At 40.8% G+C, this 22,467-nt stretch overlaps 1 protein-coding gene across 1 annotated transcript in view; it reads right to left on the bottom strand.

The window, feature by feature from the left end:
* The window catches only part of EHBP1 (EH domain binding protein 1), a 236,180-nt gene that overhangs the window by 184,078 nt on the left and 29,635 nt on the right, over positions 1-22,467 (bottom strand). The window contains exons 2-3 of the mRNA XM_009327110.1: positions 21,321-21,378; positions 9,155-9,250 (exon numbers count right to left, since the gene is read on the bottom strand). Of these exons, the coding sequence (XP_009325385.1) occupies positions 9,155-9,250; positions 21,321-21,378 (154 nt within the window). The remainder of the gene's footprint in view (positions 1-9,154; positions 9,251-21,320; positions 21,379-22,467) is intronic.

Genomic DNA, 22,467 nt, shown 5'->3' with positions numbered 1-22,467 from the left:
CTCTCTTCAATTCTTAAGTTCCATCTCCCAAATAAACACAACAAATCTACACCTTGAATCTACACCTTGCAGAGAACAGTGGAGGAAGCCACTGCTCCCACTTGGCGCGAGAAGGCACACACCTACAGCAGCTGCGCATCACCCCAACCTCCTCATGCCCAGACTCCATCAGCACTAGCAGAGATCCAAAGTCACAGCTTCAGCACAGTACCTCATTTCACTGCTGATTTCTTAAATAGGTATCCTTACTTCACAACATTTCTATTGCATCACACATGAGGACCAGAAAACATTTTCACCAAGAGGAAGATAAATAACAATGAGGTTTGTATATTTGGCATTTGTTTCCAATTTAATGAGCTTTCAATCTGGTGGTATGGTCTATATTGTTGTTGTCTGAAATTAAGATAACGGTGGAGACATTAAGTCATGCCCTTCATGCCTCTATCAAGCATCCTACTTTAAAAAAAAACCTTTCAAAAAATATCATTAATTTATCATCCAATCCTAGTTCTGAACAACTGTAACAAAATAACTTGTACTCCTCTTGCAAAACAGCTTCTCACATTAGGAGAATGTGGCTTTAGGCTTTCTTCAGACATGAAGCCTAATTTTGCTATACTTCAATTTTATTGTATTATTTCCAGTTATGGGAAACCACTCAATTACTCCTTTGCCTCTTGACACTTGCATGTTATAGACGCTTGTAGAGAAATGTTACTTTCCCATAATCAGCATTTGCCATCATCATATGAGACCACTCAGCACCTGCAGAGTTTTCTTGCTATTATTTGGAGCCTGCTCATGATACTACACCAAACACTGCACCAATTCAATCTTGCTGCCATAAATTAACAAAGTGGATTGAGATATTTTGCTTCTACTTTATCTCCGTTAGCACCATCTTTCCTTTCTTTCCAGAATGCTACAAGCCTCACATTCAATCTTTTCAACTCACCTTAAGTCTTTGCTTTAACCATCTTTGTTTCACTTAGTTTTGCTTTGAAGTCAGACACACAGTGAGTAGAGGTACTGTGTTGCAGTACTACAAGTTATTCTTTTAACTAGTTCTCATCAAATACACAAAATAAAGGTTTTGTAAGTAACGAGCTTACAGCATAAACAAACAGCGAGAAGAATTACTTTTTTCTTTTTCCAGCACACAAAAAACTTGGAAAGTGCGCTTTTAAATAAACCTCCTCTTTGAATGAACTACAGTAACATTTCTAAGAGGATATCATCCTATCTCCTCCAGCACAGTCCTTCCTACAAAATCCAGTAAGGCGGGTTCACTGCTGTGCAGACCCCCTGTAAAACACTGGCTCTCCTTGCAGGAGGAGTCCCACTGGGCATCAGCATGCTCCCAGAGGAAATTCAACACCACATCATACCACTGGCACCATCATTAGCTATATATTTAACAGCTTCAACCACAGGTGTCATATGCAATACACATTTTAAAATGCATTACTCCAACAATGGGATGTAGTTTCAATGAAAAAAATACAAGATGTTACTAGAAACTTATGTCAAAACTGATGATTTGTTTTGATATATGAATAAATCTTTTTAGATTTTTTTTTAAAAATCAGAATAATTTAAATACTGCAAATGAGCGTAAAACATACTGTACCATTAGCCATAAGGATAGAAGTGCAAGTAGATACATACAAAATTATAGCGAGGTATCTCCATGTTCCAATTAATGTACTTGTAAATATCAGATTATGTAATTATATATCCATCACATTAATCAGGTTTGTGGAATTCTGCATTATGTAAATAAAGTGCATGATACCTGCTGGTTTGCTGTATCCTATATAAATTCTAGAGATACAATTTTCTGCAATCCAGCTATTAAGTACTTATTTTCAAGAGTTAACCTGGGGCAATTACCTTTTTGTTTAGTTGTTTCCTTTGATACAGCATAAAATGACATAATGAGATTTAATGGGATCATTAATCACTTTGTCTTAATAAGCTACTCCATAATAAATGACTAAACTCTTAAATATTTCATCCTGCTCAATTTTTTTCAGAACTCCCCCAAAAGCTATTAATGCAAGCCTGCAGATTTACCTAAAACTGCTTGCAAAGTCAGGGCCCAGTATTTTATTTCATGTAACAAACAAAACAATCATTGTTTTGTTCATGCAAGGCAATAATCTATAAAGAAAAACAAAGCTCTTCTATCAATGGCAATAAAACTGATTTACACCTCTGAAGGTTACAGAATTAGGTGCTCTGCTGAGTATTTCTGATAATCTGATAGAGCAAAATAATACTGTATAATAAAAAGACTTCTTACTATTCAACAACATTTTAGCAAGCACTTGAAAGCGAGTTGTGAACACTTTTGAAAAATAAACACGAGTGTATTACCCCCAAACTTCCTACCAAACACCCAGAATAAAAAAATAAAAATTGAAAGCTTCAAGGACTTCTCTAATGAACAGCCTTACCAAAAGTTCAGAGAGTCTGAAATATGCTAAGATATGGACACTTCGCATATGTGTAAGATATTTCAGATTTAAAGACAAATCCAGATTTTTTTTTAAAAAGCCACAATTTTTTGTTAGTCTTAAAATGCCTCTAGAAACAGAAAACCCTGAAAACCCTGAATAAGCTTACACACCTCAGCTTCAGCATTTCCTTGCAAGACACACGTTAAGTGTGTTCACTCTTCTCACTAAAATGCTTTTATTAGAAGCCCAGGGAGCAAGCACGCAGAGTCCTATTTCTAGCTAACTTACAACTTTATTACGTAGACAACATTAACTGATACTTGTATAATTACAGTTACAACTCAGTTTCTATTGCGACCACCATTTCACCCTTTGGGCTAACATTTCAATATGTGGTCTCCATAAAACGTGATGTTTCTCTAAATCTGGCTAATCTTTCATCTTATTTTGGATTTGAAGAGGGTAAATACCAGTAAAAAAAAATATATAACAACACATACTTCCCTCACTGGCTAACCCATATTCTCCATTCATTTCCCACATAAAACTCATGTGATGAATTTAGCAAACTATTGTTTGAGGACTATACAGCTGACTGCTCTTTAGCAAGAATAACCCTAGGAGTAATGGCTATAGCAGCCTTTGAAATTTCCACTGTATGAAAGCACTCCCTGATAACACAGCACATAAAACCTCACCTCACCTGCAAGCAGACACAAGTAATCACTGAAAATGCACAGCTGGAAACACCTAAAGACAAGAGTTATAAACAGATCTCTTTCCCATCCTCCTTCCTGAAAGCAAATAATGAAAATTACCTAAAAAGCTCAAGGAACAAACTGTCTCCAGTACTTTTCTCAGCCTGAAACTGCCTCATACCTCGCTGTAACATGGAGTTGGCAAGACCCCCTTTTTTTTTTTTTAATAATACTCATTTTCTTTACCAACATACCACAGATGCAGAACTACACTCTATCCAACATTCATTATGGTTTTACCTCGAATTGAAAACTGTGAGTGTTTGGGCAAATGGATTGAGTGGCTTGTTGTCCTCCTCATTTTATTGTGTAGAAAAGAATCATCATTCTTAATATCAAGAAATAGGCCCCATTTTCCTGTTTCTCTTTCCATATGCATTCGCCTCTCAGTATGACACTCCTTTGCAGTATCTTCAAGTTTTAAAGCCTTCTTTTTTCCCCCCCGACTCTTTTGCTTTTCTTTTTTTTCTGGTAAGATGACTTTAGTGTTCAAAAGTAACGCTCAGGTGAGAAGCCAATAGTAAGGAACTGTGCAAAGGACAGGACATCATCTTACGGTTCTCCTACAGTGAGACTCTCAGATAATCATTTCTCCAACTCTTAAGATCAGTAGAGCGCTTTGGTCCACCAGCAAAAACCTGGCTCATCTCACATTTTCCCAGTAACTGTGTTAACTACTTTTCTAGAGATATGCTGGCCCTCAACAAGCTCAGTCTTACAAACTTTTCTCTGCAATCTCACCCATCAGCTTCTTTGTGACCCCATTCTGCCCATCCATGTGCCAACTACCTGAAAACAGACAACTCTTCTGGGCTCAGGCAAGGGAATAACAACAAGGAATGTGCCTGTCACATTTCTCTGTTCTCTGTTGATCAGTCCATCATCAGCCCATTCTGCAAGGAGCTTTGTCAAGAACTAGATCCTTTCTGCAGTGTATAAGGTGGTTTCAGAATACTGAAGAAAGGTAACCCTTCTCCAATAGTTTAGGTTATCTTAAGAGTCATTTCTGTATCTCTTGTAATAGGAATGAAAGACATATCAGCAAAGAAGAGACTGCTCCTTCTCATAATCAGCAGCCAGAGCGGGTGGGGAAGATCTTCAGACTGTTAGTCCCTTCCTCCCTTCCTTCCCCATGCCTCCCCCCTAAGCTTTCCTGGCTTTTGAAGCTTGCCTTTCAATTAGATCCCTTCATACCAGCCTTAATCTTCGGTCTTTCTTCTTGGAGAATAACTACTTAAGGACTGTCATATTGAATCAGATCAAATGATGACAGGGTTTGTGATCTTCCTCTACCAGTGACCTATAGCAGATGCTCCGGGTACTCCAGCATCTGTCCTCAGCTTTTGTACTTGGCTGTTTGAAGCTGCAGAAGACTCAATTTGACCCAGTTCTTGTTGCTTTCAATGCTGCTTACAGAGGTCTGATTAGTCTAGAAAATCACATACAACTCTGGTCAGTTTTTGTTGAGCTTCCAGAAAACAGGGAGCTCTGAGCAGACCGGCAGAACTGTCCCTGTACATCACCACACCAAGCTCACGACAGCTCACACTTTCCTGTAAAGCCTCTGGGCTGGAAAGCCAACAAGGATTGACTTTTTTTTTTAAATGTATTTTTTACAATTAGTCCCCACACTAACCCTGGATATTTAATTTTTTAGTGTGCAAATGTGCTCACTTCCCTGAGCTTATGATTTTTATATCTGACACACAATATCTTGTCTTGTCTACAGGGCTGTTTTTCCCTCCTATGGAATGTTCTCCATAGTGTCCGGTCAAGCCACTGGTCTCTCCTAAACTGAAACAAGTATGTTCTGAACCTGGATTTGTTCTTTGCTTCTGGGAAGTGGCTTTATCAAAGGGTTTTGGTTTGGGGTTGGGGTTTTTTTTTTTTCCTTCCCTGAGACAATGTATTGGCTCTGCTGCAGTGTTCCTGCTAGTGCACGGCCAGTTACTGCACTATAATCAAAGCACATGATTGACATGGGCTTTCAAGAAAGATGATATGGGATTTATTCTGAGATATGTGGGGACAGGAATACTTTCAACAACACAAGTCTCCTTTTATCATCTATTTTATTCTTATTTTACTCAAATAATTTTTTGCGTGCTTAGAAAGCTATGCCTTTAAAAATGTCTTTTGCAAACTTTGGAATGAAGAGCTGATAATCTTCCCTGTTATTGCAATAGTACATTGGTGTGATAAACCATGTATATCACTGAAAAACAAGTGGGTTTTTTTAATCCAATGAAGCAAAGTCCATGCTTACTCCAGAAGAACAAACATTTTTGCTTGGGAAGTTCACTTTGCTTTTAAGCTAGAAAATAATGATGTTGCAATTTAAATCCTCATAGTACCAACTGATGTTCACTTAGCTTTGCTAAAAGCACTGGGCTTGCTTGGCAGTGAAAATTTCTCATTTAAAATCTCTCTCAGTTGATACAGGTATGTGTTTGTACATAAAACCATGGAAAAGTATACCAGCTTTCATATATGATGGTTAAACCTTGCTAATACAGGGACTCTAAAGGTGAACTTCCGGAGTACAACCATGGAAACAACAAAAAAATGGGAATTCAGCTAGCTTTTCTGGCATTTAGGGATCTTTCCATGAAAGCACTACAAATCACGGACTTAAAATGCATAATAGGCTTATTGTTTCACAATGTTTCTTCCTCCCCATTTTGGTTGAAAAACCCAAGGCATAACCAAACATCAATGTAGAGCATGGCAAAGGAAGAAGTTAAACTTTCAGAACAGATGGAACTTTTTATGTAATTAGCACTTCAGCCAGGTGGATGGGCAGGAGCTAGAGCTAGTCAAGGGAAACTGAATCAATATATCCATTTGATGCTGTTCCCCACATGACTCCAGGGCATTATGAAATTTTACCAGCAGCCCAGAATTAAGTGAAATGAAACAAAGAGTTTTTATTTATTTGAAATGAAAGTTTTCTAAACGAAGGTTATAGTCTCTTCAATACTTAGCTCTGCTTGCCTAAGAATTACAAATACACTGTTGGAAACAAGCTAACACCCAAAATACGGATTTGCAGATAATGCAAAATATCTCATCTGTTGACTGATCACAGGCACTTTGCTAGCCAGCTCTCAAGTGTCCACGGGTGACTACTGGAGAGGATATTCTTAACATTCTCATCAGCACTTGAAACCTTGACTTATCTCCTAATCCTACCAGCAACACATTTCAGCAGCCACTTACGAATGCACAGCCACTACTGTGTGAGTCATTTCCCAAAACACGTAGCTATCTATTCTGGAGTCCGCTTTTTCCCTTCCCTGCACTTCTATTTCAGACAGCACCACTGCACTAATTTGTTATCTGTGATTGCTACAAAGCTCTTTTGGAGCAACCTGCTCCCATCAGTGGGCTCTGCCAGTGTGGACGTGGAGTCAGCAGCTTCCCTTAACTTCTCCCGTTGTAATGAAAGAGGACAACTACTGTTTGTTTAACAGCACGCCACGCTACGTGTACTTACTGCGAAGCGTCAAATGTTCAGCAGTCACTCTCCTTCGCAGGGGAGTGGCTCCTAAAGGGACTTCTACAGAACTGCAAGATGAGCAGTCTCTTTTTCTGAGCTTTACTGCTTTCATCGTTTTCACCTCCCTCCTTCCAGAGGAACGAACAATACAAATACTTGACTTGTAAGTCAGCTCCCAAAAGGCTGCTGCAGTGTGCTATTACATACTTCCTTTCCCACTACTCTAGCGCTGACCAGTCAATGCATCAGCTGTGCAAAAAATAGCTAGTTCTTTTTGACCGTCCTTGCCCAGAATGTACCAGCTACAGAAATGCCAGCTCTCCGTGTGTTAGGACATATCCCATGCTACAGCTGAAGTGCCGCTGTAGCACTGAGCCAACAGAGCTATCAGAGGACTGGGCACAGCGTAAACTGTGCTAACACCGTATTCTGCCTGCTATCATATATCACTCACAGCTCATTCATCCAGGCAGACACAGATGGTCTCGCACAGATACAGAGTGCTCCTGGGGCATCACCCAACTTGCTCAAAAAGTGCTGCTCTGTACCACACCTGCATATCCTTATAGAGAAAAAGGTGGGTTTTGGCCATTTGTTGGAGGAGCCAGAGGATCAGTTAGAGCAGATTTACATAAAAGTTGCCTGACAATATGATGCTTTTTGCGTGATCTCAATATTTTGATTATAAAAGCCTGTGCTCATTCCCCCAGAGATCAGTGTGTACCGTTCCCAGAAGGCACAGCCTCCGGTGTTACTCACGCTCCTTCCTCTCCTCCCAGAACAATCCTTGTGACGGGCAGGCTCATTTTTGGGGAGAGGAGGAGGCAGTCCAGTGAACATCTGCAGAGTCACAGTGCTGGGTAAAATTAAGGCTGTAGTAATACCTAACACCAGCTCCAGAGGCCCTTCTCTCCTCTCACTATCTGGTCCTAGCCCTCACACTCACTTTCAGTGGCACAACTACAAGTTTGTTGTGCTGTACTACAAAATATACCCCTGAAGCGGTGCAGGTAGAAATAAAAAGGTAGTGTGGGATGGCAGGAGAAGGCTGGGAGACACTTTTACTCTAAAGCCACAGCATCACAGAGCTGCACCAGAAAGAAACTTAATTTCTCATTCTTCACCTAACATGTTATCACATACACAATCAAGAATTGTGTACATTTCTGCTTCACTTTGAATGTTAAAAATATTAAGTAACATTTACTGCATTACATAACCATATTCATATTACAGACGCGCAGTGTAGTCACATAATGGTGTTAAACTTCTTAATCCAAGCAGAGGCCCTTGAAGCATGCAAAGGCAAACAATTTTTGCTAGTGAACTTTTGAACCTCAGTTGAAGACTATGTGTCTCCTAAGAAGAGAGAAAAATTTATGATAGTTAGCATCACTGGCAACCTGGGAAGTTTCTGTTCATTGGTGATCCCAAGGGGGAAAAAAAAAAAAAAAAAAAAAGAGAAACACCCCCTTTTTGGGCTTAATGAACCAAGTAATAAATTCACATTCTAAGGCTAAGCAGAAGCTACTTCTAAGCAGTTATTCAGGGAAGTCCCCAAGACAAAGAAATACAGATATTACTAATTAGAAAAAAGTACATTACTGTTGCCCTAAGCTGTAAAGGGAGCAATTAATATGTAAGAACAACCAGAGTGTAGCTGGAGACACCAGAGTAAAGAAAAAGAACAAACTAATGGAATGAAAATCCCAGAAATCACCAGCCTCCCAGTAAGCCTCCTAAACTATCACACATGCAAAGCTGCATTGTTTATCTTTATGCAGAAAGGACTTTCCCCAGTGATATTTCGGAAATAAGTTCTAGCATAACCATCAATTTCTTCTCCTGCTTCGCAGCCACACAAATAAGCTTTTTTTTAATAGAACAAATGCAGTTCTCTGTACTATTCCAGTACTCCACATCCACTCCTACAATTGCAATCACGTAAGTACTGCGATGTTCGTGTGGCATACTAAATACTGTGAAATTAAGAGCTGGATTCTGTTTCCTAGTCAATAGCATAAGAAATAGGGTCACTGCACTGCAACTGAACAAGGAAGTCTAGAAATGGCGGTGTTTTGACAACTTCTGGCTTACAGTATTTAAAGAAAACCAACCAGCCTATAACCCATGCCAAGCCCTTACACATATACTACGTGCGCAGTTACGCACGTACTAAATTCTATGCCAATGACTCGCCATAATCAGCTGAGTGGGATATTTCGTTGTGTTAACTAAACTACAAAAGTAAGCTTTGGCAGGGAACAGACCATCCTTCTCTCTGGGATTTAAGCTGAGGACATAAGGTTGTGCAGTTAACAACTTAAACCCAGCAAGATTAGGCCTTTGTGATTATAATCTGATCTTTCCAAACAGAATTTTTCATATGCTGTGTATGAAATAGGAAAGATTATGCTTTAAAAAAAACATACCTTAAAGAGCGTCACAGTAATTTCAACATTTTCAGGAACTGGCCATACCACCACCCCACGGTATGGGTTCTTGATTCCAGGCTGCCAGCTATGAGCCTAAAGGAAGAAAAGAAACAGTTGTCTTAAAGCCATTATAAAAGTGCTGACTCAACTCCCACAGGACCCAGCATGTGTAGGTAGAAGTAACATGTCACTAACTCCACAAAGGCTGCTTTCTTAAACCTATAACTCTACTGAACACTATAAAGGACATCATTAAGAATGAGAGTAAGGAAACTCAGACCACTAGCAGGCATTTTTTTCCACTGAACTAAAGCTGTTCCTCACAAGGTCCTAAACTCTGGTCTTTTACGTACACAGCACAGTTGAGGACACTCAGAGCCTTACAAAAATCAAGGCCATAAGGCCAGAGCTTCTGTAGCAAGCTGAGCTTTATTTTGTTTTCATCCAGATGAAGGAATGCTTTTATTTAAAGAACACTTGATGAATACAGCACATAGTGCAGGCTTAATCATGTTTAGACCTAAATAGAGCAAAAAGACATTTTTATTTAAGAAAAAAACCACACAAAACAATGATTTATAATACAGATATTAAATGCTACTAAAACATTTAAATTTTTAAGAATATGCTGGGGTACATACACAAGATGATAAAAACAGACTAAAATAGACTGAGAACTTACCTACCTTCGAGTATCAATTTGGACTGATGTATGGTCTGTATTTACATTTTAATAGCTAGTCCTGAAAAAACATCACATGTGAGCAATTCTGTTTTGGAGTAAGTACGCTTTTTTCCAAGCTCAACTTAATCCATTTTGTGATGCTGTAAGACAAATGAGGGAGGGATGCTGATGCACAAGTGACTGCTGGGCAGCATGGGAGTCATTAAAGTTCTGTGGAAGTTTTATCAGGAAAGAATGTACAACCTATTTACTGTCATCTGAAGCCAACTAACTGGGCTTTTTTTTTTTGGCTTTTTTTTTTTTATTCTAGAGCATCACTCATTGCAGTTTTATACTCCTTCCAACACTCAGAACTTCTGATGAAAACTGCCTATTAAAAGAAATTCTTGCTACAATAAGATTAGTAGGACTTGTGCCTCAGGCTCTCAGGTACCCTAAGGTAACCTGGACAACTTTAAACATGACTTTGCTATACCAAGGTGGGAAAGACAAAGATGGTGAAACAGGCCCATTCAATCACATAGAGGCAATGTGATCTGCTGCTCTGTACTGTAAGCAGTGTGTATTCCACATGCCAGGTTCATATCTGACAGCCCCATCACACATGCCTACTGCTTCATGAAAGCCCAGCTGAATGCAAGAGGGCTCACCGGAGCCCGCAGTATCACAGGTACCTCCTGTAGACTCGCTCTTACTCTAAGCCCTCAATCCTCACAAAACAGAGGTCTGCAGATTAACTACAGGTGACAATAACTGCTAAGGCAGCAGAGAGGGAGAGGAGTTGGGAAGAGAGATGAATCTGAAGAACAGCAAAGCTGCTGGCAGACTCCAGCCTGCGCAGCCACCAGAGAAGAGAGCCCTACCTGCCTTGACAGCTACATGCACACAGCACACTCATTTCCACCCCATTATTTTTGTTTTCTTGCCAAACATTGCCAGCTCTCCTGTGGTTTTATCACAAGTTTTTCCATCTTTGGTGTTCTGCTTAAAACCCCAGCTCCCAAAGATGCCTAATTAGATTAGAAATTTCAGTAAGTTTCTATACTTTGTGCTTGCAGAGTAAACTTAAATAACATGACTTGGGGCACCTGAAAAAAAGGAATTTAAAGAAGAGCAACTTGAAAGAACGCAATTTCTACTATTTTTAACTCCACAAATTTCAGCCTAATCTCATTATCCTAAAGCAGGCCTGGATAAACTTCTGAATAACTGAGCAAACAACACTGTTCATAGCTTTACTCTGCAAGTGTATTTTTTAAGAAAAAGGTGTTTTGTGAGCAGCAAAACACACCACACCAGTTGTCATCCCTACCACAGCCACTAGAGCTCCAGCTTACATCTTCCTTTCACAGGACCCGCAGTCCCTCCCATTGTTCTCAGCTCACCTGATGAGGATATTCAGCAGGCACAAAGCAGTGATCCAGAGCCAGGCACACACTCACCTACCAGCTAGCCTGTCCTCGTGTAGCATCTTGTAAGATAAATCACCTTCTTCCCCATAGGGGCACTCCGTCCTCTCTCCAGATACCAATTTTCACACAACTAGTAAGAGCTCATGGCATGTCTGGAACCTGTGCCTTCCTGCTGGTTTTGGCCAATACTGACAATTATGTCAAACTTTCAATGTCCAAGGCCCAGGCACTGACAGCCTGCTCAGTTCACGATCACTTGTTCCATTTATTAAAAAAAAAAAAAACAACCCACAACTAGAAAATGAGCATTCACTGGTGCAGGCAAAGCTTTACTTCAAGCCCTTTATCAGCATTGCCTGTCACCAGGAGTGTTACTGAGACACAATAAATACACAAGGATACATATGATTTTCTGTCACTGTGACAAGCATGTCACTGAAAGCAACAACCAGGAGACAAGCCCTAGCTAATGAGCTTTTAAAGCAAAGCTGTTCTGTGATCAGCTGAATGTTATTAAATCCTCCTTTGGCTTTGAAAAATAAACACTGTACCACACAAACAGCGTGACAGAAAAAGATAACATCAAAACTATGTCTGGGTTGTTGGGAAGGAGAAAGGGAAATGGGAAAGCAAAGGGGGGAAAACACAGAGGAAGGGCTAACAACGATGATAATTTAAAATTATGAAGTGAAGAGTGTTATTCTAATGCAATATTTCTCATGTCAGGGACCTCTGTGTTGCAGTTTCTTGAAGTTACGTCTGGCCTATATCAAAAAAACCTTTTCAACTCTCAAATTTTAAGCCTCAACTTTGATATGTGAGCTGTACCAGGCCACCTCCGCACAGCAAAATTGCCAACACTTCCAGACAGGCAATTACTGTCAGGGCTCAGCCAAGGCAAGGCGCTGCATCTGCACAGTTCTAACTCAATCTCCCACTGGGTTGTGCCTTCTAGACCCATTTTTTCCTCACCTCCTACTAGTCTTCACTAGCCATCTCCCCTTGTCTCCAAAGCCAAAGTGAGAGAAGCAGCCAAGCAAAGTGACCACTGTCAACGGGTGCCTCACCCACAGCCCTCCCCTTGCAGACTCGTCTCTTAAATCCGAGGAACAAGAGCCATGGCCTTTAAAGAGAAGCAGAAATGCTCTGTTGCATTTCAAGGAGAAACTCAACTCCTCCCTTTTTCTGCCAGTGGAAAATGAAAGGAGACGACGTACCATGAAAGCTCTTTTAAATCAGGAAACAGGAGCTACAGGAGGGGTTGCTGAAATACCCTATAAATAGAGTAGGGCCGTGAATGACATTGTCCAACCTACAGCATTGCTCTGGCACAAAACCGATGACTGTTAAGAGGAAGAAAGCTGTTTAAGAAAGAACGTGGAGGTGAGCTGACAGACTGGCACAAGCACTTCAGGCTACCCAGTTTTGAGATCTTTCCCCAGTTTTCTCTCTAAAACAATCCAGACAGCCTGCTTTGCAATCTACCGTTTGTGATGTTTTGAACATCACAACAACTGTTCTGCTGTGCTTGAATTGGAAACACAGACTTGATACCTCTGCAGTTTTGGCCTCTGGTTCCAATGAGAAGGAAAGAATCTTTAAAAATAGATTAAAATCAGCAACTTACAGGGCCAGATAGTGAAAGTGTCCAGCGTTCCATATGATAATGCACATACAATACACCAAAGGGCCTACAAACTGTACTCAAAATTAGTGAAACACTCCTGAAAATACTGAATCTATTGTCAAGCAGGCTTCAATAGTCAATAGTTTCAAACACAAAGAGAGAGCTCTGATGTTTGTGCAAATTCTCAACATTTAGTAATACTTAAGCTATTATCAGCAAGGTACAGTCTCTCCACTCTCGGTAAGTATCTACTTTTTGATTGTGTGAAACAGCAGGACCTCACACATCTCTCAGCTCATGCACAGGCTAGACAAACTCAAGTCTTGTTCTCCAGTAGTTTCTGCTGGGGAGCACAGAGTGGGCTTGCTTTACGAGTGGGCTTAACTGTAAAAGTAACGTTTCCCGTCATTGCTGAAACTCTTGTACCAAAACGGGAAACGTTACAGAAGACTATAAAGCAACTCTACCTAGTTCAACATACGGCAATACATTGATTGACTAAAAGATGAGACTAGCTCACCCGAGGGCTGCCTTTGGTACACCACCTTTCCTTATAATTACTCATGAGGGGCTGACCTTGACCATGCGAAACTGCCTCCCACTCTGTGGGCAAACTTGGACGATGGCAATTAGTAGAGGTGCTGGAGAAGATGATGACATTGCACAGCTTTCCAAAATATAAATACATTTCTGCAGAACTTGGAACAAACCAGGTAATTTTATAAACACTTATTTTTGAAGCACTCTCCTCCAATCTAAAAAACAGTTACTATCAAATTCTCTGTAATATAAGAAAGTGTATAAACATTTATAAATCCAGTGTCATCCTCTTACAGGGAGGAAGGGGAGGTAGCAAAAACAAAAAACCCTACTAAACCTACACCAGAATTTTTTATACAATTCCGGGGGGGTGGGGGGGAGACACAAAAATGAAACATGAGAGAGACCGAATATAAACATTCCTTACAGTCACTGCTCAGCTATCTAGATTATAGAACATAAACAGAACAATCAGTAAAAAAACCAAAGTTGAAGACAGCCCCAAATCAGGGACTTATATTCTTCATGATGAAGTGATGAACCAAACGCAGATGCAGGTAAATCAGCTAACTAGAGTACATTATGGAAGTCACTTCTCCAGCCCCTATATGTAGGGGATTTCATGAACTGGCACATACACCATTCCTATCACGACCAACTGTGCTCACTGCTGCTTACAGTTTTCCTTGTGTCTGCAAAAATATCTTTCCTGACCTTTCAAAAACAAAACATTACATTATTTCAAGAGCCTACCCTTCCAGATGCTTTATGTTACCCATCTGCTTTCTCCCTTCTTCACTACCGCCTCGTCTCATCCTGCCTCTGTTGTGCAGGATAATTGCAAGTTACTTTCCTGTAAGATCCTAGAGCTGACCATAATAGTTTAAGCCTGCTGCAAATTATGGAACAGTTTATATTTATGAATCAAAAATATGTTCCCATAGCCAAGCCCTCAATATTGTTTTTTAAAAGCAAAAGTTGTAACCAGACCTACAACTATTCCTCATCTGCAGCCCCAGGAGTGGCTTTACTGCAGGCCAGCGAGCTGCTGCTTTTCTTTCCCTGATAAAATTTTTACCAACTGCCTATGAACAGACCAGTCCTGCTACTTGTCTCTGTGACAGGCTGCTCAGGGCACAAGAGCCAAGCAGGAGCTCGACTGGCTCCAACAGTGCTTAGCGCAGCTCAGCTTGTAAGGATAGTCCCTCTTCTTCAGTGTTATCCAGGCAGAACACTTAGACAGGAAGAGAAAAAAAAAATTAATAACTCAAAGAGGAGGAGCTGACATTAGGCACCCAGATCCTTCATCTGGTGCCTCCATGCCAGCAGTGTGGCTTGTGAAGTCTGAGCATTGCTCTGATTTGCTCTGTGTGATGAGTCCCACCAAAGCCATACATTATCTGGGGACAGTCAGAGGTCAGTATGATCCAGCTGCTAACGGACCCGCTGGAAAAGGAATGGACTGGGAAAAGCTGCCGATTCCCCCACACCAAAGGAAACCTCAGCTGGCAGTTTGTGGATGGCTGCTGCTTCTTCTGTACCATAGCTCAGTATCACAAAGGGAGGATACAAATTAAAGACCGCACTCCAGACTACAGCTTGCATACCCATGATCATCCTGAAATCACTGTGCTTGGCCCTTCAGTTAAAAGAGGCTGGGCACCAGAACTATGCTCCCATTGCACTCCCGACCTGGGATGCAGTCCAAAAAACCCAGCACATGTCAAAGAAGAAAGTTCAAAGCTCTGGCAACGCCAGGCAGCCTTCATTCAACCCACTCCTGTCAGTGTTCATTGAGAGGAGATGAGGAAACTTAGCAGATTCCCACAGGTCTTCCCATGAATGTCTTCATCAGCATCCACATGTAAGTAAGTTGTGTACAGCACAACTGCAATTATGCATCCATGTATTACTGCTAAAAAGCTACAGAAAGACTGCTGTGCTTGTAAAATGAGCAAAACCTCGTCTTCACTAGGAAACAGATTCTCTAGCACTGGGCTGTTCAAACTTAATTTCACACATATGCATTCATGACATTCCGTAAATATGTGATTCGTGCTATGTCTTTCACCAAACCTTGCCTTATTCACTGCCCACAATAGATGATGCTCAGGTAAAGAGCCTCTTCGCCTTCTCATCAAGCAGTTTCTAGCCTTATCTATTGGGCTTCATATTAAAAAAAAATAGAACAGAACGCAGATTTATTTTTGTCATAGTTTTCTGGGACATCCATCACTGCACCTCAGAACGTCACCAAAATTTAACTTTACAGGATTCCTGGAAAAAAGAAGGGTATTATGGTCCCCAATTTACAAGCAGCAAAAGACTAGCCAGTTTCCACTAATTTTGTATGGTCTGCTTAAATCATCTAGGACCTTACTTTATAGGGATTAAGCATGAAACAACCTTTTGTTTTGTTTTCCAAAGCAGACTTTTTTCCACTTTAAGTGCAATGATGGCCGCTCAACACTGCTGCAAGTTAGTCCCCATGCCCCAGACACCCACAAAATGGAAAGATATATCAAATCTAGCTTTAATAATCTATCTAGCCTCGGTCAGGAACTTTGTAGGTGAGGATGGGACAAAACTGAATTCACTACGGCAGCATTAAACCACATAACAGTGAGGTAGTCTTTTCCGCTCATGTCCTATACCTTCTTTAACAACCACACTCCAACTTCTTTATCGATTAAGCAGTTTTGCTCACCACTCAGTCCTCATGCTCTCCCTAACCACTGTCTGCTTAATGAGGCAGCAATGCTGTAGGAAAACAATTTGCAGTTGCCTTAAAGACTATATCATATACCTAAAAGGGTACACACCAACCATTAGAATGGCTCATCCTAATTTGACCGCTTGCATTTGCAAACCAACACAATTTCCTTACTTTACTAATAAATCGAGAAGCCCCAGGAGTGCCGCTACTGAACTGCGCTGGTCCCAGGCAGTCATCAGCATATCAGAGTCACAACATGCCTTTGTAACTGCAGTCAGTGAAGAAGCTGGTAGTGACAAGCAGGGCTGGCACTAGGCAACGAAGTAGCCAGAAAAGGCAACAGATTGCCTAGGACAGCAAAACAGGTGACCCAACTGCTGCTTATTGATGGCATATCCTTGAAAAAAGACTGGGCGGGCTGCTGTTGTAGACAACAAGGGATCCTTTTTACTCCCTACATATAGATCCTTTTTATTCCCTGTCCCTCTGCTTCTCTTGGCTCTGCTCTCACTGTTAAGTCCTTCCCCCATTCCCAACGTTGTTCCTTCTCCTCTCTGTTTAAACAGTTTTCAATAAACCTGCAGCGGAAGTGCTGAAATCACAAGCAAGGCACCTTCTTTCAGCTTTGATACAAAAAGGATCTTTGAAGAATAATTCTGTCAGGCTCTGAGAAGCAAGTGCAAATTTGATTCTTCAGAGGCGTATAATTCAACTGCAAGCCTGTATGTGTTCACAGGAATAGCAGAAAGTATCTCCTTGACATCACGACAGCATCTCTTTTCAAATTGAAATTTCTTAGTTCAAAGCCTGGAAATGCGAGAGCATCTCAGTGAAATGAAGGTAAACATATTTACAACACATTTTTCCCTTGTTCTACACTAGAACAAAGACATTCCTCCCCCACTCAAAAAAAAAAGCCAAGTCCAAAAGCCCATGGCCTGAAAACCTGGGAACAACATGCCAGTGTGACAGGGTACCAAACAGGAATAGTTAAGCAAGTCCACTGCCACAAGCTCCACCTTCTGTGAACTATGGAGACTGGTAACCATCTAAATGAGGTTTGAAAAATTGTGGCAAGCCCCACGTACCTGATTTTGAAGTAAGACAACATTTGCACCAGCAGAATGTTGACTTCCGCTCCCCACCCCAAGCTGGAACTTCATTTTGGTTCTAGGATTGCTCAGTAATTCTACCAAATATAGCAAGACTACAAATCACCATCTTCTGTAAACTCCTGGCACACACAATGAAGATGCCCAGCTATACAGAGCCATCTTGTCTTGACATGCCTCTTGAAAAGCATCAAAATCAGACTTGCCCAGACAGAGGGGATCCCAGAATAGAGCTGTAAGTAACTTAAATATACATTAAGGTCAGTAACTGCTGGATACATTTATGGTCCTGTATCCATCCATCAGACTGCCATTTAAATGCTCTTTCTAAATGGTTATTGCTGTTTATTTGCAACACTTTGAAACTTACTATAATTTAACATATCTACAGCTCCTATCCTATGTTTCCCACAGTAACAACTAAAATACTCAGACTCCTGCACACGATGTCTCCCATGATTTCTTCTAACTGAGGGACCACTCTAGTAGTTTACTTGGAAAGAAAGTATGTGGGCCAGAAGGCATATCAAAATCATAGAAAACCACAAAAATAAGGGCTTCAAAGGACATCAAGAACTCGGCTTTCAGCTCAACGGTATTTTAAGATTACATTAGTTAAGCAGGCCAGTTTCAGTATACGTCCGTAATACCATCATACCATCTTCCAAGTTGCACCACATTTTTTGATGACATATCTCTTGTACTTTCCCAGTACAAGAGAGACATGGAACTACTGGAGAGAGTCCAGCAAAGGGCCATGAAAATGTTTAAGGGACTGGATCATCTCTCATAGGAGGAAAAGCTGAGAGCTGGGACTGTTTGGCCTGGAGAAGAGAAGGCTTGGGGGGGGGATCTTATAGATGCATATAAATATCTGAAGGGAGGGTGCAAAGAAGACAGAGCCAGGCTCTCCTCAGTGGTGCCCAGTGACAGGACAAGAGGCAGTGGGCACAAAGTGAAACAGAAGGTTCCCACTGAACATCAGGAAACACTTTTTCACCATGAGCGTGACAGAGCACTGACACAAGTTGCCCTGAGAGGTTGTAAAGTCTCCCACCTTGGGGATATTCAAAAGCCATCTGGACACAGTCCTGGGCAACCACCTTTAGGTGGCACTGCTTAAGCGGAGGGGTTGGACCAGATGACCTCCAGAGGTCATCCAACCTCAACCGTTCTGTGAGTCTGAACTAACATAGGGATATCCTTTATTATCCCGAAGAAGTCTTTACAACATCTTTACAGTAAGGTAAGACCTCATCCCTCTCCTCCTCCTCCTTCTCAAAGCAGCTGAAAAACACAGAAAATTAATAATGCTTTGTACTCACTGAGCCCAGTGTCCATCAAAAATAAAATAAGAGGAAATATTCATTTGACTTGCTTCCAAGAAAGCAATTAGATGAAACAAAAATGTTGAATAAAGTATTTTACTAGCAGGATGGCTAAGAGATCAAGAACATTTATTGATCTACACTCTTGGACCCAAACAGCTCAAATCATATCAACTACCTAAGCTTTAAAATTAACTCTATCCTCTGCCCAGGCCTCAGGGCCACTCAGCCTCTTTCAAATATCTTTGTGGGATCTTATTAAGCATGTATTAGTTAGCAAAAGACTCTTCTGAGTCTCAGGTAAATCTGCCAGTTTATTCAAGAGCTGCTTCTATTGCCTGGTGACCAAAAGAGAGGACACTCACAGGAAGACAGATCCTGGAACTTTATGGCCCAGCTGAAAAGACTTCAAGACCAAAAAGCTGAGCTAGCGTCATAAAATCCTCTTGCCTCAGTGAAATGTTGCACTGGAGCCTACGGCATCATGTCCGTAACACCACAGGCAGAAACCCGTCACTTCAAAGCCCTACTGGACTTTTGTTAGGGCTTCTGTTTCTGAACATATTCTGAACCTCAACAAACCAGTCATTCATGGACACGTACCTTGCTTTTCACCAAGCTTTTTAGGGTTCAGTGCTTGTGTTACGTATTGAATTTACTGTTCTATATTATCTTTTCTCTCTCTATTCTACAGAAATTAAACAAAGCTAAAATAGAAAAGTTATCACAGGGTAAGCCACAACAGACACCGTACATCAGCAGTTACTGCCTAGATATATACCATGCTATTCAAGGTAACTTGAATAAGTTTATCCTTCAACGAAAGAGGAACAGTCTGACTGGCTTTGCTGAAGAGTAAAAATATGAACCAGGAGCAGTTATCTTGGAAAAGGTGCCAGACTAAGTTCACACCCTTGTTTACTCACCAGGTAACACCTTTGGGTTTTCATACCCTAAAGTAGAATTTAGGACGCACACACTGGAGTAGGCATTTGGTTGTGCAGTCACTTTCAGTCAGTAAGCAGTCTTTAGATAAAACAGTTTAGAATAGCTTAGACCTCAAGTTGAAAGACAAAATACAGCAAATATGCATGACAATCAGAAAAAGAAGTCAGAGAAAGAGTACCACCAGTAAAAAAACCCAAGAGTCTCTGAGTAGGGTAGGAAACTGTATATCACATTTTCTAAACATTTAAGTTCTTCAACATATAATTATTTCAAGCTATCTTCTCTATCATGGGTGCCCTCTCTCCACCATCCCAGAGTTTTTGGAAGTATCATTTTGAATTACATGCATACACCAAAAAAAGCTTAGACCATCTCTATTTAACTGAAGTGTTAAAGATTTATTAAAAGGCTGAGTTCCAAAACTTCCCCTCTGGACAAGACCATCTGCCATAAGCCCATCCAGGGTAAGAGGCCACAGCTGTGGGGAGAAGGAACACGCAAGTGCAGCTGAGTTATCCTGAAAAGGAGATGTTCCTGGGAACGGAGGAAACCAGCACACACTCCTTCCCCCTGCAAACCTGCCCAGTGGTTAGGACACTTCTTTTCCCCAGCTCATTCGTGTTGCCCTTCGCAAGCTTTTGGACAGATTAGGGACAGCCCTACACCAGAAGACACAAGGCAACAAAAGAAAACCTGCAATACGACCAGTGTTCAAAGGCCTTTGCTTGCCTGCTGTATGCATGATAAAGGCTCCCCACCTCCCTGGGCAACAACTGACTGCTAGGATTGACAGAAGATTTTACTCTTATTAGTCAATAATACAATACCATACAAGACATTGTCATATTACACACTGCAGAGGTTTAGAAATGCTTGCCATTTGTTTCAATCTCAGTGTAAATGGAGAGTGTTGTGGGGTTTTTTAAGCTTCATTTTCTATGGAAACCAAGCCACACACCCAGACTGTCTCGCCTTTCCCTTCGCCCCAGACGCAAAGGAGGCTCCATACAGGCTAACTGCATCTTACTGTCAGAGCAGTAAAATTCAGCAGTCTAGACAAACTGAGCACCATTTAACAAAAAGACAGTAATCTCATAAGGCTTTCAGATGTCTTACTGCAGGAAAAGTAAGGTGAACCTTGCAGAAGAGAGGGCTACTCTACTTAGCAAACTTTTACACATCAAAAAACGCAACCGCATGCAAGACAAACGTTATGAATCCCCCAATACTGGGCAGACTTCACTTGGAGCTCCCCTTTCCTCAGGTGACCAAGTCATTAGCCACAAATTCACATGCTTCCTCACAGTGTTTGTGGAAGTAAAATGTTAAAATTTAATTCAAATATACACTACTGACTTAAAGAGCCTGCATTTATTCTTTTTGATCTGTAGTATTTCTAGTTGTGAAATAGCCTCTTATTCAGACTTTATCTCCCTATTGCAGTGATGTCAGATTCTTTATTACTTTTTTTCTTATTGTTTAATATACTTCTAGTAGTGAAACAGATTCTCCTAATTAGGTGTAGCAATTAATAACTTAAATTGAACTGATGATGATACAGTTCTGCTAAACAAATAACCAAAGCTGAAATCAGAGTTAATTGTTTCCATAGATTAGCATTGACATCTACAGCAGCTTATTCTGAACTTCACAGCTAAACTGAGTTAAAAAGAAAAGAAAAACAATTAAAATATTTCTCATTTATTTGGCTGCTCCCCACACTCAAGAAACCAGTCCCTCAAACAGCTGACCCTTCTTGTCACTGTAGTTAGGACTTACTAAGCAATCAACTAACCTTAGAGGATTTTCTTCGGCTTCTTCTTGTCCAAACGACCACTAGTTTATCTGGCTGCCTGTTGAAGATAAGGAAGAAACAGCTTAATTTACAACAAAATCAATATGTAAACAGTTTATATTAAAACGCTTGCAATACATAATGACAGCCTTAGTGGATACATTATCTCTTAAAAATAGCTCATCTAAAAATCACTCTCAGCACCAGTCATTTAACAGGAAAAATAATGCTGTATTTTTAGAAAAAGGCTGTCCTCCAATTCGCACACTACTGTCATCCTTCTCCTCCTGCTCTCCCTGCCTGCGGGCATCTCCCCAGAGCCAGCAGTGCACCTGAGCAGAAACTCTTCCATGGGGCAGAGAACAGGATCCAGCCTCTTTAAGAGACACCTTGGAAACAATCCAGTACCCAAAATAAACACCAATGCAAACTCTAGTTTGAATTTCAAAGCAGATATATTGAAAAGGTACTGCTAAGCAGCAAAGAAGACAGGCAATTTCACTTTTTCACCCCCAAAAGATCTCAAACAACAAGAGAATCGAGTCCTGTATTACTCCTCAAAATCTCCTTGGATGACCATAGACAGATAAATCAGCACTTCCTCAACTTTCACTCAGAAGCATGCCAAAATTCAGTACAGCTCTCCAAGCAATTGTTTATTTGGTATTTCTAATGAATGTGGATGGAAACCTCAATAAAGGACATTTCCAGTACAAACTATTTTCTCTTTAAATTTCTTAAGATTTCTTGGTTAATAGTTACAGCCCTATTACTTCTACCTTATTAGTTTTGCAATTGTCTCCGAGTGATTTTTGATATTGACCTAACTTCCAGGCTTTTTTTTTTTTTTTTTGGCCCATGGTACACTTCCCATTGTATGACCACAATTCTGGTCCCGCTTCCAGACCCATGTCCCCTCTTCCAGAGACTCCTGACCCTCCATTCCAGCTTTGTTTCCTGGCTGATGACCCAACTCCCATCAGCAAGGCTGACTGCAAACCCACCCGCAAACAATTTTCAATGGAGTTCACATCTCCACTTAAAAGTGTTGAAGCTGTGACTCTGCCTGGAAAAAAAATTGCTACTCAGCTTTGAGACACTACTGTAAGAATCCTTGCATTTCTAAAGCCAATAGCAAAACCTGTTT

Source organism: Pygoscelis adeliae, unplaced genomic scaffold (assembly GCF_000699105.1).
Source record: "Pygoscelis adeliae isolate BGI_AS28 unplaced genomic scaffold, ASM69910v1 Scaffold137, whole genome shotgun sequence".
Taxonomy (NCBI): Eukaryota; Metazoa; Chordata; class Aves; order Sphenisciformes; family Spheniscidae; genus Pygoscelis; species Pygoscelis adeliae.
The sequence above is the reverse complement of the archived record's forward strand: the minus strand, read 5'-3'. Positions and strand labels throughout refer to the sequence as shown.